At 43.3% G+C, this 26,247-nt stretch overlaps 1 protein-coding gene across 1 annotated transcript in view; it reads right to left on the bottom strand.

Annotated features, from left to right (window-relative positions):
- Nucleotides 1-470: 470 nt before the first annotated feature.
- LOC140530238 (protein Hook homolog 1-like) overlaps nt 471-26,247 on the bottom strand; it is a 44,170-nt gene continuing 18,393 nt past the window's right edge. Inside the window, exons 3-14 of the mRNA XM_072649667.1 lie at nt 25,265-25,466; nt 24,373-24,483; nt 22,295-22,382; nt 22,151-22,211; nt 21,113-21,253; nt 19,117-19,210; nt 17,059-17,093; nt 16,178-16,260; nt 13,726-13,826; nt 8,505-8,606; nt 6,774-6,842; nt 471-1,674 (exon numbers count right to left, since the gene is read on the bottom strand). Of these exons, the coding sequence (XP_072505768.1) occupies nt 1,627-1,674; nt 6,774-6,842; nt 8,505-8,606; nt 13,726-13,826; nt 16,178-16,260; nt 17,059-17,093; nt 19,117-19,210; nt 21,113-21,253; nt 22,151-22,211; nt 22,295-22,382; nt 24,373-24,483; nt 25,265-25,351 (1,020 nt within the window). The 5' untranslated portion in view covers nt 25,352-25,466 and the 3' untranslated portion in view covers nt 471-1,626. The remainder of the gene's footprint in view (nt 1,675-6,773; nt 6,843-8,504; nt 8,607-13,725; nt 13,827-16,177; nt 16,261-17,058; nt 17,094-19,116; nt 19,211-21,112; nt 21,254-22,150; nt 22,212-22,294; nt 22,383-24,372; nt 24,484-25,264; nt 25,467-26,247) is intronic.

Here is a 26,247-nt window from a genome sequence, read left to right as displayed (position 1 = left end):
GAGAAACAATTGCTATTTTGCATTCAACTTGAGTCAATCAGGGCCCAGTGACCAAGAGGGACTTAGCCTGGACTAGATACTTTTTACTAACTTGTTTTTGAAGAATTTTGTGGTTTGTAGGAAGGCTAACAATCTGTATTAACTTTAAATCTTGTTACTTTACAAAAATTATTGTTTCACCTAACTTTGTAGTTAACTAATTGGGATTTTCTATGTATCTCATCATGCATGTAAAAAGAGATGATTTTACTATCTCATTCCCTGTTCTGGTTTATTCAATTTTCTTTTGTTCTCTTATTGCTATTACTAGGATCTCCAATAAAATATGAATAATATTGTTGACAGTGGGTGTCCTTTTACACTTGATGTTATTGGGAAGACCTCTAATTTATCCCCATTACATATAATGCTTGCTGCTGGTTTTACACAAATACTTTGAATCAACCTAATGAAAAATCCATTCATACCAATACATTCAAGTATTTTTTAATAGAAATGACTGCTATAGTTTATGAAAAACATTTTGTACATCTGTTGATAAAATCATAGAATATTTTTTTTGTTATTGATATAATCAAATACATTAATAGTTTTCCTTAAATTAAACCATCCTTGCATTCCTGGTATAAATCCCACTTGATCATGATGCATAATCATAATATATTATTGTAATCTCAATTTGGAATTTTATTTAGGATTTTGGCACCCATATTCATTAATGACAACATTCTATGGTTTTCTTTTTCTGTTTTTGCTCTTCTTGGTTTAGATATCGATGTCATATTTGTTTCATAAAAGGAGTTCAGTACAGTCCCTTCTTTATCACTCCAAGTAATTTATTCAATATAGGAATTAGCTGACCTTTAGATGTTTGATAGAATTCACTTGTAAATTTGTCTGGTTCAGACCTCTCAAATATCTGAAAATGATTCTATTTAATCATTTGTATTTATAGAAAAGTTACTGCAATTTTTATTTTTTTCCCCAACAGGAGAATCATCTTCCAGTAAATACCAAATATCTCATCTAAAGATAGAAATAGAAAAATTAAATTGAATCAGCATTGGTATTGCTAAAGCAGCACACCAACCCAACTAAACAAGATTTCTTCTCTTTGCTGTGCTCACCTCAGTGATTTTTATCTTGAAGGATAAAAAAGAGCTGGCATTTTTTCAAATGATAAATTTCCAATGATGCCTTGGCTAATTAAGTTACCAGGTAAACTAGACATCTTAAGTATACATCGCCAATTGGTAATTCTAAACACTAGACTCTGAAGACAAATAGAATTCTTTGAGCTATGCACTTTCTAACATTACAGTTGCTCATTTCTGACCATCTGAAAAGATGGATGAAGCTGCTATAACCGCCTTCCAGAAATCAGTTTCATTGATTTTCTTTTTGATGAGCAGGCATGCATCTTTCCAGCACCATGACTGGCTCTTCATAATCTGCAAAGCTTGTGGAAGCTACAAACTAACTAAGGTATCTAAAATTTTTGGAGTTGAATCAGATGTTACAGCAGGAACTTTAAGAGAGAGATTTCTTCTGGCATAGGGGATGTGTGGTTGCTGTGCAAAGAAGGAGCGTGCAGGAGGGCAGGCACCAGCATCCTTGCAGGCACCATTACCTCCAGTCAGTCTGGATTCCATCCCCAGCTTGTGGAAAGCGACACTTTAGAGAAGAGAAAACAACATTGAGAGCATTCACTGAACATGGTGGCTGAAAAGGGGAGGGCAGCCAGGAGAAGCCATACTAAGCACCTTGAAAGCACCCTCCCTGCCTGCTGGGTGATGGAGTGATTTCTGAACCCTCCAGAAGACAGGCTTCGGGCTCTCTGGGGTGTGCTGCAAGACACAGTCCATCCCGCACTCATTCTTCCGACACTGACTAGTCATCTAGAGGCATAAGCAACTGCCCCACTGCTCACCATACATGTCCCTGCTTCCTAGGCCAGAAATCACTCCCTCCCCACCCCTGCCTCTCTGTCAAGGATCATGTTTCCTGACCATGCTTAGTGACTTCTCCCTCATGAGATCTCAAAGCACTCTCGACTTGGATGCACTTTGTCTAAAGAACAGGGAATGTCTTTTTGTGCTATTTGCCTTAGTTTGTATCCCCAGCACTTGGCACAAGGTCCAGCACCTGAGGCACTTAATAAATGGCCAAAGATACCTCTCCACAGCATCCCCCTGTACTGTGGATGACTCTTACCAATAGCTGCCCAGTTGCTAGGCATTTTACATGCATTGTCCCAGGGGTTTTGTGGCAATGGCAGGCCCCAGAGCCCTCTCTCTCTGCAGCAGGTTTCTAGCTCAGGCAGTGCTCCTGAGGTCAAGGCCAGGATTCCACTGATACTCTTCCACTATCTAGAGGCATCTGTCAGGATCTTTTCCTTTCCAGGTTAAACTGAGGCACCACACTCAGGACCTCTCAAAGGGAATGAAACCATTCACGCCAACGACAACGAAGTCCAACCATGTAGCTAGCTAGACACAAGAGTCAGTGCTCTCACGAGGCTCACATGCAGATCGTGAAGGATTGCATCAAAGGCTTCTGCTTCCTAAATCAAACACACATCTGTAGTGTTCCTCTGATGCCCCAGTCTGGAAACCTCATCCAAAAGCAAGTGAGGTGAGGATGGGACAACCCGCTCCCAATGAGGCCAAGCCAGCACTTGGGGATCCTTTCAGCAACAGGCTCTACAATTCTGCCAGAAATTTTTATTCCCTTCTTTGGAAAGCCAGACATCCCCCTTCCTTCTTCAGTCTGGCAAGGAGCAATGGTGATGCTTCAGAAATCGCATCCACCCTGGGCTGAAGTGTGTCTGGGTCTAGTGAATCATCAAGGGTAACCAAGTTCTCTCTTGTCCTTTCCCTCCTTATACTGGCTTTAAGCACTCCCCTATTAACCATCTATGTCTAAAAGTCATTCTCAGGCAAGAGGAGAATGGAGCCCTCCAGCCTTTTCTCCACCAGTCGCCATGCTCAGCCCTGCCAGCCTCCTTTCCCACTGCACTCTTTTCTGCAGTATCTGTAATGAGCTGACAGAGACAGACCTCACACCACTGGCCAGCTTCAGGTCCCTCGACCTCTTTATGTTATTCATACAGTAAACAACGCTCACAGTCTCTCTCTTCCCACTTTCTGTGCATGACCTTGTCAATCTGAGGCCGCTGGGGATACCCTGTTCACACCAGTCTCTGGAGAGCTCTCCCCTTCTACCGCACCAGAAACTTTTCTTACATAGCTATTCCCCAAACCTCATCACCAAATGTAGAAAACAGTGGATGTTTTCCCACAAGGATCCTAACACTTCTCCTTATTGGTGAGAATCGGATCCAGAACAGATGTTTTCGTTTGGGGCTTCCTTTGAAGAATGCACTTATTAAGACAAAAGGGCAAAGGAGGTGAACAAACCATGCTCCAAAGAACTGAACACTATTAATAACCACATGAAAACTGCTCCAGATCATTACAAAGAAGAGAAATGCAAATCAAAATGACCGTGAGGTTTCCCCTCATACCCTGCAAATTGGCAAAGATGACAGAACATGGCAATAGGCGATGCTGGGGGATCTGTGAGAAGATGGACACACTGGCACAATGATGGAGGTGGGAATCAATACAACCTGTTTTGGAAAACAACTGGGTATTTTGCAAATAATGTGACTAAAGTGTCCATACCCTCTGACCTAAAGATTTCACTGCTGGGCTCATACCACAAGGAAGTCATGGAAAAGAAGCAAGTTCCCCTGCACACTAAAATGTTTACAGTAGGACTTTTTGTTATAGCAAAAAATTGGAAACACAGTAGATATCCACTGAATGTAGAATATCTAAACAAAATGTGGTCCATAACTATAACAATGAACGTAAGAAATACAGAAAAGCATGGAAAGGGCTACATGACAGAATGCAAATTCAGCAGAAACAAGAAAATACCATACAAGGTTACAACAATACAAATGGAAAGAACTACCACACACATCAAAACAACTGAAGGCTGAAAACTTATAAAGACTGAGACTGGGCTGAAAAGAGAGCGATCAAAAACTCCTTATTCCATGCCTTTGCAGAGAAAAGAGGCCCATAAGTATTGCATCATTTTTCATACTTTTTCAAAATATCAATCAGTTATGCTGATCTTTTTCCTTTCTTTTTTGGTCTTTAAAAATATACTATTTATTATATGGGATACTTCTCTATAAAGGGGATCCCAGGAGGAAATTCTGACGATATAAAAAAAAAATCAATAGAAATGTTTTATTTTTAAAGAAATTCTCATTAAGGCAAGCCAAAGAACCATTAGCTCCTCATGCCAAATTTAATCTGTCCTTTCCTCCAGCAGTTATATAAAAGATAACAGAGAGTAAATGAATATGCCAACATAGTGGAGAGTGGGGGAGATTATTGGTCCAACACCATTCTCCACTGCTTAAAGGGACCTTTCACACTGTCTAATCACTCCAATCTCATAGACAAGCTAAAGCCCACACCTCCATTTCTGGTTCCAATAGGTATAATGCCTAACATTTGGATTATGTGAATAGCACTTGACTGACTTCATGCCAGTATTATCGTACTAATGATCTAGGAAGGTTGGAGAGGTTCTTTTATTTCCATTGACTTTTGTCCTTCTTAGTCTAAACAGTACAACAGTAATTCAAAAGAGAAAAATCAATTTTGGCTTCAAATTCAACTTCCCAAACTAGAAAGAAAATTATGGATTTTTATCTCAGATTTTTTTTAAAGTTGTTCACACTCCCATGGATCTAATTCTCCTTAGTGTGAGGACTTGTATCTTGCCATCGACAGCAGATGGCACTCCTAATGTGGGCTGTCCACCCCAGGGGCATGTGGCCACCCACGGCTTGTCCTCCTCTCTCACTATGTAACTGACTCACAAATTCTGGTGACATCATCCTTTACGGCCTCATGCTCAATGCCTCATTTTTCCTTTTATCTGTCATACACATCTCCATTTCCCTTTAGAAGACCCTCAACTTTAATTCTTTGAATAATATGTTACATCAGGACTCGCAACCATACATCCAGGATGTCCAAAAATGAGCATCTCCTTCTGCTCAGTCTTCTGCCTTTGACAAGAAGTGGGCAGTGCACTTCCTCATCAGTCCGTGGAATGATGTTACCAAGGCTTTCCTCCTTTAATTTCTTCAACGGAGAAAAAAAATCACTGCTTACTTGAAAAAAAAAAAAGCAACAGTAAAAAGATGGGCCTCTGTTGCAGGGATAAGCTTGAGATCCTGTGGCACAACTTCCCATAACTAATTCTCTTCCTGTATCAAAACTGGGCTTTTGCAATACACAATCAAGTGACACACACACTGCTCTGTGAGCTATCCACACTGATACTTGGGGTCACGGGGACACGAAGAATCAGTCTTCATTTAGAGCCAATGCTTCTGAATGATCATAACCTCAAGGATGGGACCCTGCAGGGTCCTGCGGCTGATGCTGTAAGATCAACATTCCCTCAAACATCTGGATGATGTCCCCTCTAGAGAATTTCTCATGACAAAGGTAAACTCCTTTGCTGGACCATTTAGTGCATTGCCTGATGATGATAATCAGAAGACTGGTTATCTCTCATGGAACCCTGTATGACTTTGACATGTGAGGGAGTCCTCCTCTGTGAGCGTTTGCTCACTCCCCAGAATCAAACAATAAGCTGGGTGGGCACTCACATTCTCCACACCTTTCAGTTGAGGGTGTGACTTCTGTAGACCAGCAGTGAAAGTTCTTCCATTGCATTCACAAGACTTATCAAGGATATCCAAGATGTCTTGAGATTTTGTCCAAGTTTTATTGACTCTTTCCTCTTGGAGGACAAAGGCAGAATCTGTGGGCTAACAAAGCCATCCTTCCCAGCATGCAATTCCTCCCAACACATTGATCAAGCACAAGGGTTCTGCCTGTCTCTGCACTCCTAACTATAACGTCCATTTCCCTATGGAGCAGATGCAGGAATGTGATGTCACAGTCTAATGTCACAGCTCCACTGTCATCAGTGATGAAGAGAGAGTGTGATGAGCATCCACTTAGAGAAGCTCCATTTCACTTCTCTGTTTTGTGTCTGTCATCCAGTGTCACCAGTGTAATGCTCAAACAGCCTGGATGACTGACGCTCCCTAGCTACATCTCTAAGTATGCCCCTCCCATAAACAAAGAGTTAATATGGGAATGTCCCTCTCCTAGGGGTCCCAGGTATATCCCACCCCACTGTACCTACCTTCTAACCCTCCTCAGGTCCCCAGAGCTCTTTCTGTTCCATGGATTTCTGAGGATGCCCCTGCCCATCCCCCTCCAACCCTCGCTCCTGCCATGTTCCACCTCATATTATACTTAGGGGTGGGTCCAACATATATCTCATCCCACTGTACTTTCCAAAACTCCTCAGGGCCCCAGAGCTCCAACCTTTACTCCTGCCACATTCCATCACTCTTCTGTACAGGTTCCAGGTACATCTCATCCCATTCTACCTCTGAACCCCCAGAGACTAAAGCACAGGGGACAGGGCTTACTTGGCCTTTCACCTCAGTATCCCCAGGATTGAACAAACTGCTTTAAACACAAACAGCTGCTGAATAAACATTTGCTGAACTGAATTAATGACAAAAGAATTTAGATTTTTTTTTGGAGCATGCTTATGGAGCATGAAGCTGGATCTGATCAATAATTTTGTAAAAATATTAATGAAGTGAATTAGTGAACATTTTTTTAATAAATCAAATCAGCCAGATTCCAACCCACCTTATTATACCAGGCAGACACAATGAGCTTCTCTTCATAGTCACGGAATTTGGCTTCCTTACATTCACCCTGGAAAAAGATGAGAGAAATAGTAGAAAAACCAGACCATCCCAAGTCATGCAAACATCATGAGTTACTTCCACCAAACATTTTAATACAGTTCATTCCTGAGAATATAGAAGATAAGGCTGCAATCGCATACAAAATTGCAAAGCTTGAACATGACCACCTTTTACCTTGGAACGCAAGGTAACTGGAGGCAGAGTGGAAAGAGCACTACACTGGGAGTCTGAAAGACCCGAGTTCAAATCTAGTCTCAGGCACTTAGCCACTGTCTAGGCAAGTCACTTAACTTTTGTCTGACTCAGTTTCCTCATCTGAAAACTGGGGATGATAACTGCACCTATCTCCCAAAGCTACAGTGAGGGTCAAATGAAATCATCTTTGTAAAGTGTTTAGCACAGTGCCAGGCACACAAGAGGTACTAGATAAATACTCATTCCCTTTCCTTCCCTACGTTATGAAACACAATGACCAAGGATAGATAGATGAACATGGCCCTCTCTTCTCCATAGGGGCACCAGAGTGCACAATACTGCATGACCTGGCATGCTTAGTTGATGTGTTGATTAGGATTGCTGGATTGGGTTTTTCTTCTTTGTTTTAATGCAGAGCCTCTGGAAGGGAAGGAGGAGGAACATAACAGGAAATATAAGTGATGTCAAAAAGACATGGCAATTTTTAAAAACTTCCTAGCAAGCACCAAAGGGGACCAATAACTATTTATAGGTTTCAGATTTTTTAATGCAAAGAACAGAACTGGATAGGTTTTGCAAAATTAAAATATGTATCTATACATATTTTTTAACATATGATTCAAATAAATTAAAAAGTGTTTTTGTTCATTGTTTATTTAAATCTGATCTGTGATTTCATCAGAAAAGTCAGCTCCAGTTAAGGATGCTTTGCTTTCCAAATACTGATAGCAAACAGTAATATTTATAGTCAAAGCTCAAAGGGGCTAAACAAAGGGTCTGTGGAAGAACAACGCCAACACTGGACCATTGTTCCTGGGACCAGAGGGAGCCAGGGAAATCCTGGACCCCTCAGACAAAGTGGTGAGTGGTGCTATATGTGGTGGAGAGCACCAAGTATGGGTCTACAGCCCTGACTGGGAACATCGGGTTCTATTGTGTGATTTTAGAAGATGGATCATCTGTGGAAGAGGAACAAGAATCCCTGCTGTGAGTTTCAAAGTGCTCAGTAATCAGCCTTCCTGGCCATGCCTGGGAGGAGCAAGGTGACTCCATCTGTCCAGAGCTCAGTTACAGGAGCCATGACTTGGGCTTAAAGCTGTTCGTTGGCATGTCTGCTAGCAGGCCTGGGCTCATTCTACTTCAGAAGCTGTTAATGTGACAGAAGAGGCAGGCCAGCAGTCAATCCAGAGGATTCTCCATCGATTTGTGACGAGTTCTAATGAATTTTCAGGAATGCTTCCTCTTGATTCAATCATAAACCATCAACCAGGGATGACTGGTGCAGGGCAGGGTGGGAGAACGGTCTGGAGATCAAGGCTCAGATCCTGGCCCTAGCCCTGCCCTTTATTAACTGGGTTGTGAAGGGCACATTCTCCTGTCCATAATACCCACATAAAGCAGCTCCCATAGTTCAAACCCAGTTCTGGGAGCTGGTAGAGAATAAACAAAGACTGAACGAAGATGCCCAACGTACCTCCAGTATCTCAATCCTTCTGTCTTTCTCTGCCAGGTGCTTTCTCAGTAGCATTATTTCAGCTGATGCTGGATTTAATTTGGGATCCAACGTTCTAATTACCTGTTCAGAGAAGACAAATACCACCTGTCAAGATTTAACTATAGAAAACATTCTAGAACGAAACAAATACATGAACAAAGTGAAGAGAAAAGCATGAATGATTATGGAAAGCAGATGAGCTGGTAGGTAGTCTGGGGTTCACTGTAAAATGGGCGAGGTGAAGAAAACAGAAGCCCAGGGACTTTTAAATGGCCCCACCCTCTGCAGCTGGGTCTGGAGTCAGTCTAGGGCATTTCCCAGCTGAGGGACCCCAGACAAGTCACTTCAGTTCTACTTGTCTGCTTCCTCATCTGTGAAAAGGGGCAATCCCAGCAGCTCCCTCCCACTTGTAAAGCACTTGGCATATGCATGTGGCATATGGCAGGCATGATTTAATGTCCAAGTGGTCAGTCCAGTTTCAATGCCTCCCAGGCTAGGAATGAAACCCTTTGTTCTTGAGAGCACTGCACTAGCCCCATGAACCTAGCACAATCAACGCTGAGAAAGGGTCCAGGCTTGGTCATGGGGTCCCCGTTTTTCTAAGGGTTGGCTCATGGAGTGAAGACAGAGAGAGGGGGTATGAGCAGGCACAGATGAGGTCAGAGCAAACACCCACCCAGAACCAGAATCCCTGCCTTCAGTCTTTCAACATCAAGGAGGTCTTTGAAAAGCAGAGTGCCCCCCCAGGAGGGCATGATATCCTTGCCCTGCACCTCTGGGCACCTCTAGTTTGGAAGGCTCCCACTTCTTCATTCCCTTCTGCTTTTCCTGTCACTGCCTTCTGCAAATCCTATCTCCCTCCCCAGCCGAGCAGCCAACCTCCTCCCATCTCCTCCCAATGAGCAGAGTCTCTTGAGCACAACCATACTCTGGCTGCCCTGATGCTTCCCTTGAGAAGGAGGCTGGCTTCATTGACAGGGATAAGAAGAATGGCCTGACTTGGGCCAGTGACTGGCCCCTCCTTTCCCTGCTTTGGGCTGTCACCTCATTTTGGCATGGACCACATGCCATGTCCCTGCAGCCATCAGTCCGGAGTACATGCTTCATGAAAACAGGGTACACAGACAGACCAAGGCATCAGTGCTGTGGGAGAGATGTCAGCAGCTGGGGGCAAAGGAGCAGCAGGAGGGGGCAGGGATTACTTGTCCAATGAGAACAGGGTCTATCTCCCAGTGTTGTGGTGAGGGTCAGACAAGAGGTTACTATTATTACAGCACTATAAATATGCTGGTTATCATTATGTTTCTAAAACAGTACACATATGCTGGCTACTACTGTTATCATTATCATGATAAATACACAAACTCCTGCTACTTGTGCATTCTAAACAACTGCCCCTATTTAACCTAACATGGCTTTCATTGTTCAGCATGCCTAGTTACACTGGTCTCCTGACAAAGCTTCTACAGGGGCCTCCTTGAATGCCAGGTCTTCCAAGGACAGCCTTCTCTAGGCATCCTCCATGTTTTTTACAAGTTAATAATCAGGAAAGGTCTAGAACCTTGCAGGTGAAGGGCAGCAGCACCAGTAGCCGGTGGCTTGGCTCACCAGCAGATAAAGGGCACAAGAGCTCTGCACAGGACACCCAGGAGCTAAGAGACAAGGGAAATGTGAGATCGAGGGTCTGCTGCACTCGTCAGGTGAGGTCCTTGAAACCTCCTAGGCCATAGTTTGTCAGGGATCAAACACTGGATAAAGAGGCAAAGGAGAGGGGACAAAATGGCCTTCTAAAGCTGAACCCTGAATTCTTTACTGTGTTTAATAAATTAAGAAGCCTCTTGTTATGTTTTGCAGGTGTCTTGACCCAGAAAGCGCAATGTTCCTTAAATGCAAACAGATGACAAATCCTTACAAGAAAATTGTTTCGCGGGAAAACTGAGGCCCTGCAGGCCTTTCAATAAAACTGGAGGAAGGTTTTTAAAGGATCTGATATGATGTAAACCTGCATCCATACACTCACCATCTCTGCAAGATGTGATTGCCTGTTGAATGTTGTAAAGCAAGGCCACACAACCTGAAGTAACCTTTGACAAGCTATGACAACACATAGGTGCAAACAACTTATTTTTGTAAAAAACAAAAGGCTAGTTAGAAGGGCAATGAAATACAGTGCCTTCTGTTCCTCAGATTAATATTATTAAAAACATACATGTTACTGTTTGCAAATGGTCCACACAAAAAAAGACTATTGTTCTTTTTCTTTTTAATAATAGCTAATAATATTAACAGCTAGCATTTGGGACATACTTTAAGGTTTCACAAGCCCTGGGATAGATGATCTCAGTGGAATCTCAGATAACCTTTCAGGTGGGTTTCAAAGGGTGTCTAGACATCATCTTTCAAGAAATTATGAAGGAAAACTGCCCTCATATTCTAGAACCAGAGAGTAAAACAGAAATTGAAAGAATCCACTGATTACTTCCTGAAAGAGCCCACAATGAAAACTGCCAGCAATATTATAGCTAAATTTCAGAGCTCTCATATTAAGAATACTTCAAGCAATCATAAAAATGGAAAAAGGGTCCCACATGCAAAAAAATATTTATAGCAGCACTCTTTGTGGTGGCCAAAAACTAGGAATCAATTGGGGAATGGCTGAATAAATTTTGGTACGTGAATATAATGGAATACCATTGCGCTATAAGAAATGATGAACAGGAAGACTTCAGAGAGGCCTGGAAAGACTTATATGATCTGATGCTGAGGGAAAGGAACCGAACCAGGAGAACTTTGTGCACAGCAACGACCACAGTGTGCCAGAGTGTTTTCTGGTAGACTTAGAACTTCACTGCAATTCAAGGACTTAAAAAAATTCCCAATGGTCCTTTAAGGCAAAATGCCTTCCACATTCAGAGAAAGAACTATGGAATTCAATCGCAGAATGTAGTAGATCATTTGTGTGCATGTGTGTATGCGTGTGCGTGTGTGTATTATGTTTTGGTTTGTTTTTTATTTCTCCCATTCATTTTAATTCTTCTACACAGTATGACTATTGTGAAAATGTATTTAACAGGAATGTATATGTAGAACCTATATAAAATTATATGCCATCTCGGGGAGGGAGGGGGAATGTACGAGTGAGGGAGAGGAAAAAATTATATGGTAGTGATTGTAGAACACCGAAAATAAATAAAATTAATAAATAAAAAAAAGAAAAAAAGAAAATACTGCAAGCAGCCAAAAAAGAAACGATTAAAATATTATGGAACCACAGTCAGGATTTATCACTGGATTTAACAGCTTCTACATTAAAAGACTAAAGTTCTTGGGGTACTATATTCTAGAGGGCAAAGGAGCTAGGATTTCATTCAAGAATCACCTACCCAGCAAAACTGAGTATGATCCCTCTGGGGGAAAATGGACATTTAATGAAATAGAGGAATTCCAAACATTCCTGATGAAAAGACCAGAGCTGAATAGAAAATCTGACTTTCTAATAGAAGACTCAAGAGAAGCATAAAAAGGTAAACAGTAAAGAGAAATCATAAGGGATTCAGTAAGGTTAAACCGTTGATTCCTACATGGGAAAATGATACTTGTAACTCCTAAAAACTTTCTCATGATTAGGTCAATTAAGAATATACGTAGACAGAGGTCACAGTATGAGCTTAATATGAAACATGAATATGGAAATAATAATAATGAGGGATGAGAAAGAGGAAGGCACTGGAAGAGAAAAGGGAGAAGCAGGAGGGGGTAAATTATCTGACAAAAAAGAGGAGTGAAACAGCTTTTCCAGTGGAGAGGAAGATGGGGGATGGAGGGAGCAGGGGGAGGGGAAGGTCATGCACCTTACTTTCATTGGAATTGGATTAAAGAGGGAGTAACATACACTCAGTTGGCTGTAGAAATTTATCTTACCCTATAGGAAAGTAGGAGAGGAAGGGGATAAGAGAAGGACAGGTGGGTGACAGAAGGGAGGGAAGATTGAGGGAGGGGATATTCAGAAGCAAAGCACTTTTGGGAATGGACAGGGTGAAAGGAGAGAGAGAGTCCCATAAACAGGGGGAAAATAGGATGAAGGGGAATACACAGCAATCATAAATATAAAAAAAATTTACAGCAAGTTTCTCTGCTAAAGACCTCATTATTCAAATATACAGAGAGCTGAAAAATTTATAAAAATAAGAGTCATTTCCTGACTAATAAACGGTCAAAAGATACAAACAGGTAAAGTAATCAAAGCTATCTACAAATTTTCTGAGTCACTATCAATTAGAGAAATACAAATTAAAATTACTCGGAGGTACCACCCCACAACTATCAGATTGGCTAATATGACAGAAAAGGAAAATGACAAATGTTGGAGGGAATATGCAAAAATTGAGGCACTAATGCACTGTTGGTGAAGTTGTGAACTGATTCAACCATTCTGTAGAGCAATTTGGAACTATGCCCGAAATTTCGGCTATAAAACCATGCCTACCCTTTGACCAAGCGATACCACTACTTGTTCTGAATCCCAAAGAGATAAAAAACAAAAATATGTACAAAAATATAGCAGCTCCTATTGGAAATTGAGGGTATGTCCATCTGCTGGGGAATGACTGAACGAGCTGTTGCATGTGACTGTGACGGAACACTATTGTGCTATAAGAAATGATGAGCAGGATGTCCTCAGAAAAGCCAGAAAAAATTGACATGAACTGATGACGAGTGAAGTGACCAGAACCAAGAGAATCTTGTATGCAACAGTAACAGCAACACTGCACGATCATCTATGCTGAGTGACTTAGGTATTCTCAGCAATGCAATGACCCAAGACAATTCGGAAGGGCTTATACTGAAAAATGCTGTCAGAAAGACTGATGGAATCTGAAATAAAGAGCAAAGCGCATTTTTCCTTATTTTCTTGGGCTTTGTGACAGAGTCCTATTTCGCACAACTAATATGTAAGTAGGTTTAGCATGACTGCGCATGGATAACCTATAACTGCTGCTTTCTCAACAGGGGGCAGAAAGGAGGAAGGGAGAAAGTTGAGTACTTAATGGATTTTATAAATGAACGTTAAAAATTGTTTTTACATGTAATTAAGGACAAAATAAAATATTAAATGATTTTAAGTAAAAAAAAAAAAAACCCATACAGCTCTGATAAAGGGACACAGGCAATGATGTTGGGCAACTGTTAATCTACTTACGTTTCTGGCTTTCTCTAGGTACATTTTATATCTCTCTTCCATCGCTTTCATATCTTCATCTTTCTTCTGCAGGGCAGCTTCAAGTTCATTTATCTTTTGTACTATTGACAGAAAAGAACAAAAATATAACCACTGCAAATTTCATTCATGGTATTCTACTACTTGAACAGAAAATATAAAATATCTTACATTTGATTTGTCTTCTGAAAGACTAGACCCAACAGAGAAAAAAACTAGAATTTTATTTTTTAATTATTCTCTGGTTTACTTCTTTAATCCAATTCCGTTAAAATGCAACTACTCATTTATAAGAGACAATGCTATGAGTTGTTCAATACAAGAGCTGAGGAGGAAAGGACAATGGATGTTATGACACTGGAAAGCTTCTGCAAAAACAAAATCAATGCAGCTCAGAGAAGGGAAAAGTTAACTAGGGAAAAAAATTGTGAAATCCAATCTCTCTAATTAAGGCATGCATTCCCTATCAACATTAACTATAACACAGATGTATAAGATTAAAAGTCCTTTTCTCACAGGGAAGGGATCCAAGAAGAGGAACAAATAGCTCTCTGGAGAATCACAACAAGCGAAGAACAACTGTAGGAAAGCCTGCTCCAAATCAAGAAAAGTCAAATGCCAACCAAACAACAGTGAGGTCTGACCTCCCCTGAACACATTTCAAGATGAAATGGGTTGGGGTTGGCTGTGGAGAGTTGGGGCCACAGACAGAGCATGGGGCTGTGTGCATGGACAATAAGGCTGTGTCCATGGATAATGACACCAAGCCACAGACGCAGCAGGGGGCTGTTTGTGTGGCCATGCAAACGGATGATGACACCTGGCCAGGGGCATAGCATGGGGATGTGCATGCGGACAACAATGCCAGGCCATGGACAAAGCATGGAGTTCTGTGGGTAGACTAGCATGATTCTACCAGGCACTTAACTGCCTGCCCTGAGTTGAAGAAGCATCTCCCTGTAAGGGACAAGCTCGCAATACACCAAAATGTGCATAACATTTCTCTCTATCATAGCTAAGAATTGGGAACAAAGGAGATGCCCAAGTGGTTGAGCAAATGCCAAATGACTGCCTCATGGCACAGGAGTGCAATGGATGACTGAAGCTCCCCAAGAAACAAGGAATCTCAAGAACTCAGCCACAGATGGGGAGACTTAGAGGAACTGATACAGTACAGGGAACACCAGGAAATGGACACTGTGACTATAATAAAAAGGGAAAGAACCAAATACATGAAACCAAACACTGGAATGATGAACCCAAGCTTGGTCCTGGAAAAAAGGTGAGAAAATGCACCTTCCAACTTCTACACAGAACTGGGGGACAACCATGGTTATAGAATACTGCATGTGCTATTAGTTACAGTTGATTTACTGGTCTATTTGTGCAATGATGTTTTTTTCTCCTCTTTTAAAAAAAAAATTATCAGGGACAGCTTAATGAATATAGAGGCCAGGGAGAAGTATACTAAGAATGAAGGCATCATCAAAACAAAAGATGCTAATAAAAATAGGACAAACAATAAAGTAACTAAATTCTTCATATTCTTTGACCCACCAATTGACAGTGCATGTAACACAAAAGTAGGAGGAGGTCAAAGATAGAAAGGCCCAAGTTATACTCAAATATTCTAAACAAGACTTTTTGTTGACAGCAAAGCACCACCCCACCTCACCTTACCCCCCCAAAAAAAACTGGGACATGGATAGGGACCCACCTGAACCAAAAAGCACCTCCGGTCTATAAATGAAATGCAACATTGCTGTGCTTTGAGAATTTAAGACAACGAAGAATTCAGAAAAGTACGGAGAAAAGCATGGGGAACTCTGCATGACATGATGTCAAATAAAGAAAGCAAAACCCTGAGCATTCGATTCACAAAGCCCAGCCTGTGAGGACTTGGATACCCTGTTCAATGGGATGGCCAACATGATTTCCAAGGGACAAACGAGAGAGAAAGCTCTGAGGTGGGGGCTGAGAGTAGGCATGGTCTCTCAGTGAGGCTGCTGAGTCTGATTTGCTTCACTTTTTTCCTTTGTTACATGGAATGACACTGGAGCACTTGGGGGGATGGCAGGGGACAAGAAAGCTGTGATACTGGGAAATAATAGTTGAATGAAAAACAAAAGGAATCCACAATCCTTAAAAAAAATCTGACAGAAATTCTAAACTAAAAAAAAAAAAAAATGGGAGACTGCTGGAGCAGCTAAAATGTTCTGGGTGAAGCAGCGCTTGTGCCACTGAGATGGAGAAGAAATGGCCTGGGCTGGGGTGGAGGAGCCTTCCTCCTTCAGGCCACTCAGCCCCATCCAGGCCCACTCTTCTCATGTGCATGTGTGAGTATGTGTGTGTGTGGGGGGTGGGGGTGAAGAGTCAGCAGAGCTGAGTCCAACAGCCCCACCACGACCGACCACTTCTGCCCTTGGATCGTTACCATTTTGAGTCACATCAGGCTGGAGATCTTCGATAAGTTCTTGCTTCTTCTGTAATTCTTCCTGGACCTCCGTAAGCTTTTCCCTAAAGAATTCAAAGGTGTTTTACTACAGGTTTTGAAGCACTTACCTTTGCATGTCATTCAATTCGATAAGGGGACTCTGGCTAATTCTACCCTCCTGGAGGTTCTGGGGTTGAGGGTGTTGGCCCTCGCCTTCCAGCAAAATCTGAAGCCTAGGGCTCTACTGTGGAAATTGGGAATATTTAATAAGCCTGGACTCAGAGCACTGAGTACCCAGGTGATGATGCACTTTCTCTTTCTCTTTCCAGAGTCATACAAGGTCTGGAAGGCAGCTACAGCCTTTATTTTATCATTTCATGTCAAGTTCCCAGCTCTGCACATGATAATCGGACCTGCTCCTTTGGCTTCAAGGAACCCACTGAGAATGGCTGCCAACCAGACCTATCCAAATGCAAACTAGGTCCAAATGAGTGTCTCTCGCCAGAAATTTGGCCATATTAAGAGAAGACTTTATAAGCCAACAAAAGAAATAAACTGTCTTGTGAAAAAATGTCTTTAATTTCTAAAATATCATTAAATCCTAGTATTTTTATAATTCCATTAGTGGGACCTTGGTAGGAGGCTCAGCTTATTTGGGGATGAAAATGCTTTGTAATATGTAATATGTAATATGATTTTTAAAAGCTCTCTTTCTGCATCTTGATGGTTTTAACTGAAGTGATCATTTATTTTCATAATGCAAGGTAATTTAAGGTCAGCGTGCTAACTTTTGCAAACAGAATAAAAAAGATGTAAACTTTACAAGCAAGTAACCTTTGCTCTTGTATACAGAAAATGCAATACTGATCAGTCCGACTTACATATGAGCTTCCAGCTGCTGCTTTAATTTGCTGGACTACAAAATAAAACACAAAAGATTGTTAGGTGATTACCCTGATACACAGACACCAGCTACAAATCTGAGTTCTCTACTCTTGGTGCATGCTACCAGTTAATGAAAACCACACTGATAAAGACTTGGAATTATGCCCAATACTTGAGGCTCAAGTCATAAAATGCAACTTTTGGGAGGTGTCCGTTTTTTACTTCAAATACCTCCAAAACAAGGAAATGAGGAAGAGAGATGAGGAAGCCAGGAGAGAGCAAAGCAAGCTAAAGAAAAAAGCCATACTAGTAATTATGAAAAGGTTCACTACAAACTCAACAAAGTACGTACATGTCAAGGACTACAAAATATGTTACAAAATTGCTTTTAAAATATGATTTTAAATCTTGAAATTAGACTAAAATGATTCCATCTATTATAATTAGCACTTATACAAGCATTTTTAAAAGCTGTAACTCTACATTCTCATGAAACATTTCATGGGGTTTTGGAAAAAGCAAAATACCAACGTAAGTTCTAACTTGCCCCTCTTGGCAGGAATGGAAGGCACTCCCACCACTTGGGCCCTTCACTTTACAGCTAGAAAACACCACTGAATACCAAGGGCGTTCAAAATAAAAGGCAGAGAGCTACTGAGCTCTTTGAAAGAGACTTCACCCCAAAAGGTATGGCTTAACAACAAATATTTGTATTAGAGAGGTTACAATACCGTATATATGCACATATGAGATGCCGCCACGTATGAGATGTTCTCTATTTTCCAAGCCCCCAGGGGAAAAAAAAGAAAATCATACATAGTGCACACAAGATAGAAAGGAAACTCACTTCCCCTTTGGGGTTACCACTCCCTTACTCTGCCCACTAAGTTTCCTCCCCTCCGCCACGAGCCCCAATATACTAACTTAAGAATAAGTCCCTGACATACAAGCACTGACAGACACACAAACACACAGACATGTATCTTTCTTTTCCAAAAGTTAAGTTAATCCCTCCCTCATGACTGGCTTTTCCCCCTTTCCTCATACAGCCAAAAGAGACCAAACTGGAGACAAAGCTAAGTAAGCTCAGGACCTGGTGATATTGGGCCTTAAAGTCCCTGGAAAACAAGCAGGTCAGTTGGCAAGGGGAGCCCGAGAGGCAGTGTCCTGTAGGACAAAGAGCCCTGGAGATGGGGCAAGCCAGGAGGCTTGCTCAACGTGCACCTCAGACACTCCTCTGTAACACAGGGACGCTAGTGCCCACACCAGCCTCCTCACAGTGCGGTTGTGAGGAACATCTCAGTAAGACTCAAAGCCTTTTATCACCGTCAGTGGCTGGTACTGGTTGGTGGAGAAGAAAACTTTGTGATATGTTTGTTTTATTTAACCATGGAATGTCCGTTTACCTTCTCATTAGAATTCTACAAGTGTGTCAGAGCAAGACTTAAATACGGCAACATTTGTGTAAGGAGAATGCCCACTTAGTCTGCCCATAATAGGAGAAACCACAAAATTTAGAGGATTTTTTATATTTATATAACAAAAAGGAAAGCCACATTCATGGATGGTCATGGAAAGAAGACAGGGAACTCCAAGAATGTATTCAAGGGCTGCCACTGGCTGGAAGCACAGGGAACTTCTTGGAGATGTTCTCCTAATGAAGATCCCTCTTCTCTGTCCTCAGTTCCTGGGTTTGCCTTGATTCTCCCTACCCATTAGCCCAGCAGCCCCAACTACCTTCTAGCCCTGTGAAAATCCCACAACAGCAGAAACCTCAGGTGTGGCGAGTCCCATTTCTAACCATCATCTTCTGGCACTGTCCTGATCCAAGGGGCAGCCAGAGTATCAGCCCAAGGAGGAATTGACTTATCATACATAGGGTCAATTGATAGGCTCCAAGTCTGAAAAATTGCTGCATCTGGTATGCAGATATATACGGTATTTGATGGCAGCCTCATTTCTAAGACAGAATAATTTGGGTGTGAAAACCTAAGAAGACCCCCACCCCCTCCCCTCCCTCCCACCCCCAGCCTCCTGGTCCTTTAAGTTCTTACACTCTCCCCTTCAGGCTTGGGCCCTTGCTCTTGCAGAGTCCTTTGAAGGTCTTCAATCTGCTGCTGCAAACCTCGAATATATTCTTTGCTAAGCCTATGGCAAAGAGAAACCACTTTCATTCCTTTGTATTTAGAGATGGCACCCTGGCACAAGGGAGGCAACAAGGGGCAGAGATGGAGGCGACCCTGGCTACAGGCTCAGACAAGGAAAAGCACTGGGAGTCTCGTGATGGGCAGGAGTTCCAGACCCCAGAAGCCACTTTAGGTCAGGGACTAAGGCTCCTCTTAGCGTTGCACACAAGCGGCTTTAGTCTCCAATTAGAGCTCAGTGAGCGTGTACAGTATACATTTCTATCACACACAATCACTCAGTGAAGGAGCTTCTGACCCACAAAATGATTTATTTCCTCACAGTTAAGCAGCTAACAGAAGGCTAGACTGGAATTCAGACTTGAGCCTTCTGACTGCCTAAGTTTGCAAGGCCTGCTGGAAGTAGTGAAACACCTCAAGTCCTTATTTCTAAGGGTTCCTGGGCCTTGTCATCCACCCTCCCCCTGCCCCAGGAAAACTTGGGGCTGCCAGGCCTCTCCACCTCCACAGCTAGACTCCTCTCTGTGGGCTTGTCTCCCCACGTCAGAGTGTGAGCTCACTGACAGCGGAGACTATACTCTCTCCACTTTCCTATTGGCACTCCCAGCTTGGCACAGTGCTCAGCACACAGAAATCACTTAAATGCTTTTTTGTTCATTCGCTCCATTTTCCCACTACATATATATGAAATGCCTACTATGTGCAAGCCTTTCTTGTTCATGTCCCTGAGGGATACTGTGAGGAAGGAGAGAGGACTTTGGGCCTGGGGGAAAGCAGAGCTTCGTCATAATCAGGGAAGACTTAACAGCTGGGCTGAGCCGTGAAGGCAGCAAAGATCTCCCAGAGAGATGGACAGAGTCCAGGTAGGAAAGACAGTCTACACAAATGTCCCCAGATGCTACCCTGGCAGACGGCCAAGCTGGGGCACAGGAGGACTGGCATGTGGAGCATACGAAGCACCTGACAGAGTCACTTTGGAAAGAGAGACAGGCACCAAACCACAAAGTGTCATGAAGGCAGCCAGGCTGGTCAGTTTGTGATTTACCTGTGAGGCTCTTGTAGTCACCAAAGGATGCTGACCAGAGGGAGGGACATGAGCAAACCACCTCTGGAAGTCTGATGGGAGGAGGGAGAGAGGACAGGAGGAGCAGGAAGAAAGGAGGGAAGGAGAGAAAGTAGCAAGCATAAAGAGGGCAGATGTGAGACACGAGGGATCATGCAGTCCATCATATATGGTGAGTGATGGGAACCTTAGTCCAGTTAACAGTGGTGATGAATCCCAGATGCGAGACCAGCCCAAAGTTGGAGGCTTTGCCAGATACATGGATATTCACTTAAACTATTCCTACATCAGTCAACAAGCTGTTCAGCGACACCCCCCATCAGGTGCCTTGGGAAGTGAAGACAGTGAACTAAGTGGATGAGCATTAATTTTTAAAAAGGAATTTCAAAGCACTGATTAAACGTTTTCTCTGTGCCAAACACTGTGACCAAGTCCCAGAGAATTTTTTTAAGGCCAGTACAAAGATTTCATTGGCCAAGTGAGCTACTCCTGCAGATGAAACACCCTCAGACAAAGGCAGATCAAGGCTGGCAGGCAATGGAATCTTGGAGCTGCTAGGCACTTCCTGAGAGGGGCAGTGACCTGCCAGGGCCACACAGTCAGCCTATGTCAGCGGCAGAACCTGAACCCAGGGCTCCCCCGTTCCCCTACCACCCATGATGCTGGACAGATAATGAGCATCCATGGCAAAGACCACACTTCTCCCACACATTCTCTCCCAATGCTTAGTTTCCCCTTTGGTGCCTCCAAGTCTGGGCCCCACCTCAGCAAGGGAGGGAGGGTGGGAAGGAAATAGGGAAGGAAGGAGGGAGGCAGGCAAACCAGCGCCCCAGGACCCAGGACCTTTGCTCAGTCTCCATCTCGCTGGTTTTCCGGTGCTTCTGCTCCAACTGCTCTTGGAGCTCTGCAATCCGCTCATTCTCAGAGCCTTCCTGCTGTAATCGAAGCATCTTATTTTCATGCTGAAGGCGAATAAACACTTCTCTGTTTTTTTGAAAAGCAGAAGCTTCACTTTAATTTTAAAGGTCTTACAAGTCTTTCCTGTGATTCTTAACATTTAAAAAACCTTTTGAAAATTCAATTCCATCTTTTCAATTGTTTTTATATAACCTGGCAAAAGTAGCTCGATGCCCTGAAAGCACAACCTATTTACTGCCTGAAAACATTTACAAAGAACTCTGACACATAAAGAATCCCCTGGAAAATTCACTAGGTCCTCATGAACTATGATATGTAACACATTAAGTCAAGATTAAAAAGAAAAAAAAAGGCATGCTGCACCCTACTATTAAATGTAAAGTTCTCTGTACAAATGAAAAAGGGCGTTTGAAATATTTTACCCTCCCAATATAAGGCTTTATAAAATATTCTGTTTTCAAAAGAACACAAAATTCTGAATAGTGACTGATACAAATTTACGAAGAGTAAATCACACCTGAAGAGTGGCTGGTGTCCTATCCAATGTCATAGAAACCTGGCCTGAAAGGGGAAGATAATTCAGGGGCAGACAGCAGTCTCCAGAATCTAGTCTGGAAGCCAAATGCTTAATATGGTCGGTCTAAATGCTTCTGAAAAGACCAGGGCAAAGTAGGATCTTAACAGAGGAAAGTGACAGGCTGTGTATAACTGAGCAGGAGGAAATAGGAAGTGATCACAGAAAACTTATTTTGATATTAAAAACTGGGATGTACTAATTGTGAGTACTGGGAAGGGCTGCCTCTGATCACCTATTCGACAGCAACGTTTTGGAAAGTTTAGGCAAACCAGATCATGTGCTGAAGCCTTTCCTAGCTCCATAATTCTATTTACAATTACGAGATAATTTTCTTGAATGATCACAAAAATTAACATATACAAAAATCCCACTTTCCATTTTCTTACCTATATTCTACTGGCATAATTTCAGCAGCAAGGTTCTCATAGCTTGTTGAGACAGAGGCACCTGCAAAGACAGAGCCCATGAAATCAAACAGTCCCTGCGGAAGCGTCTGGTCAGATGCTGCTGCTTCAGTGAGGATCACTCACCTGCCTGGTTGAGGTGATCCTGCTGCACCTGAGAACAGCGGAGTTCCTCGTTGGTCTCTTTCAGGGCATCTCGCTGGATGATCAATCTCTGAAAACAAGGGGAGTAGGGGACTCACCATCCTTTTCAGGGTGAGGCCTGCTCTGTTCCCCAGAGTCACTGACATCTTTGCAGCAGCCTCCAACAAGCTGCTTGGACAGAGGGACTCCTGAACCCCCAGTCAGGGCAGCAGAGCCAGGCTGAAGGTCAGAGGTGCTTCTCCCACGGCCCGTGTTGCTCGCCATCTTTCTTTCTAGCAACCACGCATTCACCAATTTCAGACAATTCTGGGTCTAACGACTAGTACTGTGCTTATATTGATGAAGTGATAACCCTGTTACTTCAGGTGGGTGGAGGTGGGGGCTGACTCTCCAGCACATCCTCCAATCCATGTACATACTGCTGGCAGCAGCCTGGGGATGAGCATCTCTGGACTCCTCAGGGCTGGCTGACCCTGAGATGTCCATCACTGGGCCTAAACTCAAAGCCTTACCAGGAGACCAGCTGGCCATACCTGAGCCTCAGCTCTCCCTGCAGAGCATTAGAGGATCAGCCTCCTCTCCATGCCATATGGAGGCCCTGAGCGGGAATCATTCTAAAATCACTGAAGGAATTGTGCTTCCTCTGGTTGCCCTGTTAAAGAGAAGAGGCAGAGTCCCAAACCCAGCCCACTTCTCGGCGGGGTGGTTACCAGGGTCGTCATTTCATCGTTTGGGGCCTCTGTTCCCTTTTCTGTAAAATGAAGATAACAATATTCCCATCTTCTACCTCAGATATCCTACTGATGATCCTGTCAGTAGGAATGTAAGCCCATTAAGGCCTCTGGAACATCCTCAAAATGCCAAGAATCCCAGAGCCTTCTGTGGCAAACTGCCCCCAAATACCCTGTGACTGCACCAGCCTTGACCCCCTGAGCCTCCTGATGCAGCTCCTTCTGCTTGCAGACACCTCTGACCACAGGGAGTTCACCAGGCCTCTTCAGTGTGAAAGTCCCCAAATGCATGAAAAGGGCTCCCATAGTCACGTTGTCTGGATGTGAGCAGCAGCATGGACAGTGGGAGAAGCGCTGGGCTCCAGCCTGGCTCTGCTGCACTGACTGGGGGCTCAGGAGTTCCTCTGTCCAAGGAGGGTTGTAGCAGCTTGCTAGAGGCTACTACAGAGATGTCAATGACTCTGGAGTTAAATGGCCCCAGGGCCACCAACCAGTGTTCAGATAGCAGGAAGGCCCAGAGATCTTCACGCCCTTTCTAACCAGGATTGTTGGAAATTGAAACCAGTATTCCTCTCTTAACCTAGACTGTCCATAGGACCAATGGTGCCCTACCCCTAGAGCTCTAAGTCTTGACGCTGAGCCCTAAGTTGTTAGCATTTGTGGCAGCAGAGGGGACAATTTCATAGCAAGAAAGGCCTCCTGATCAAGAACAGAAGAGACGAATGGAGTTCAGGAGTGGAGGAAGAGAGCAGAAATAGGGAAGTATAATTAGAAAAATTTGGGGGCATGGGGTGGCAGTGGTATTTGTACAGACAGATCTTCATATCACAAGTTATTTTAAAATTGTGGGCTTACAAGGAAAAGCCAACACACACACAGAAGCAGTATCATGAACTACCTGTACTCTAGACACATCTTGGCCCTGGGATCCCTTACTCTTGAGGAAAAAAATGACATAACTGGTACTAACTTGTACCCTGTGATGATCAAGTCAGAGAATGTCCAAATCTCTCTCTAGAAAATGATCATTAGTGATTCACGACACCTCCTCTGTAGGCCTAATTGACTTCCAATTTGGGAGATAGACAGTAGTCATGATTAACAGTCATGTCCAGAATGGATATATTCTAAAAAATGACCAAAAACCTGGTTTCCTCAGTCTTGTTTTACATTCCCACGGTGTCTTCCTCAGATTTCAAATGACCCCCAGAGTCAAGCGCCATACTTCACACACAGGTACAGTTAAATCATGATGGACACACACATGTACAGTTAATTCATGACAGACACTCACACACATGCACAGCTAAATAAACGGAGGACACTCACATCTTTCTCCTTAAGTAAAGCTTCATGCTTCTCTTCCAGGCATTTCATCTCAAAGGCTAATGTGTCAGCTCTTTTGGACTCAGCAGAGAGTTTAAGATGAAGTTCCTGAACCTGTTGTTTAAAAAATAACAAAACAAAGTTTACAATATAATACGTGGACCTTACATTGAGGCAAAAGGAAAGAACCCAGGAATTTATGAAGGCAGATGACAAGTCCAGAAGACAGTCAAGTCAGATTACAGGCATGAGGCTAGGGCGTGGTATGAAACGTTTCCCAGCTGGAGCCATTTCCGGACTTCGGAACCCCAATATTCTCTCAGTTATGTGATATGGCTACAGGACATAAAACCACAGGCTATCAAGCATGGCAACTACAAGCAACCAAAGGACCAGAAATGAATGCATGTACTGGGCACAATGAGTTCCCCTTCAGTGACCAATGGTGCCTTGGGCTTGAGAAGTGAGAGCAGCAAGGACGGATTCCTACAAGTCAGCTCTAATCGCTATGCCCACAAGAAGCAGAATCTGAACAGGAGCAGCAATACCCCACAGCACTGAGAAAGGATAAATAAAAGGGATCCTGACCATGGCCGTTCAGCCACACCAGAGATAAAGTGTCAGCGTTCTGGGTGAAGGTCTTGGCTGCTCTCCCTAGGTGTCTGCCCACCAGTCAGCAGGAAAGTAAATAAATGGTTGAATGTCCAAAAGATGACCAAAGAAACGAAGAAAAGACCATGAAGCCAAAGGAATGGGTGATGGACAAGACTCACAATCAGGTCCCAAATAAGAATCACGTTCAAAGAAAGATCCCTCAACTGGCCACCCCATGAGGTTCCATCTGTGTTCCCAGCTCTCCCTCCACACAGGAGGCACGGTCAGAAGTGCCCCTCACCTGCCTCTTGTACATTTCCAGCTGGATGCGGGCGGCATTCGCCTCCTTGAGCTCTTCCTCTAAGCTGACTGTGTTGTGCATGTCCATCTCATTGGTGTCCTGCAGAGACTTCACCTGCCTCCTTAGGTCATTCAGATCTTGTAGCTTTTGACGATAAACCTCTACTGTGGACTCCAATTTACTTGCTTTATCAGAGGTAGTCCTACAATAAAAAAGAAGTTAGAGCAGGCCATTCAAAGTCCCACAACAGATTTTATTCTCACCATGAAATGATGCCCCAAACAATTAAAAACAGAGTGATGGGTAGGAGGAGCCCCAACCTTCACCCAGAACAGAGGTGGGAAAAATAATGCAGTCATGATTAGAGACAGCTGATAACGCTGGGTGTCAGCCAGAGCCCTGGACGCCCAAGATAAAGGACAACTTTCATTTATGAGCACTTTGTAAAATCTTCTGTTATTTTAAATGTAAACACTCATTTGTAGACTTTTATGCTGCAATAGTTTCCTCCTAAACACCTAATTCTACTTTGTTATTAGCAGAGTCCTTTCCAACAAGCTAAAACAAGGCAAGGACTTGAAAGCTCCTCTGGAGTCAACGGATCAGCTTTGCTTGCTCATGTCAGGAGACTCACCCTGCCTTCTTACAGGAATAAAGAGCAAGGATTTATATGAGGACCCCCCCATCCATGGCAGCCCTCTCTCTTCCCTTCTCTGCCAAGTGCTTCTGAGGGCAATGATCCTGGTGAAAGGAGTTCTGTCAGAAGTCCTCCATTCCCATCCCAGGCCCAAGGGGAGCACAACAGCTCAGGCAGAGCTGTGCCCCCCACTGTCCTACTCCTGCCTCCTACTGACCAATTGACCAGAATGTGGCCATGCCTCATAGAGTCCAGAGACCTTCAAGGGAAACAGCAGGATTTTTGCATGGATCAGACCCCAATACTTGGTGAGGGGAAAACAGAACACAACTTTCCCCTTTCCAAA

This window comes from Notamacropus eugenii, chromosome 2 (genome assembly GCF_028372415.1).
Source record: "Notamacropus eugenii isolate mMacEug1 chromosome 2, mMacEug1.pri_v2, whole genome shotgun sequence".
NCBI classification, from domain to species: Eukaryota; Metazoa; Chordata; class Mammalia; order Diprotodontia; family Macropodidae; genus Notamacropus; species Notamacropus eugenii.
This window is presented reverse-complemented; position numbering and strand designations above follow the sequence as displayed.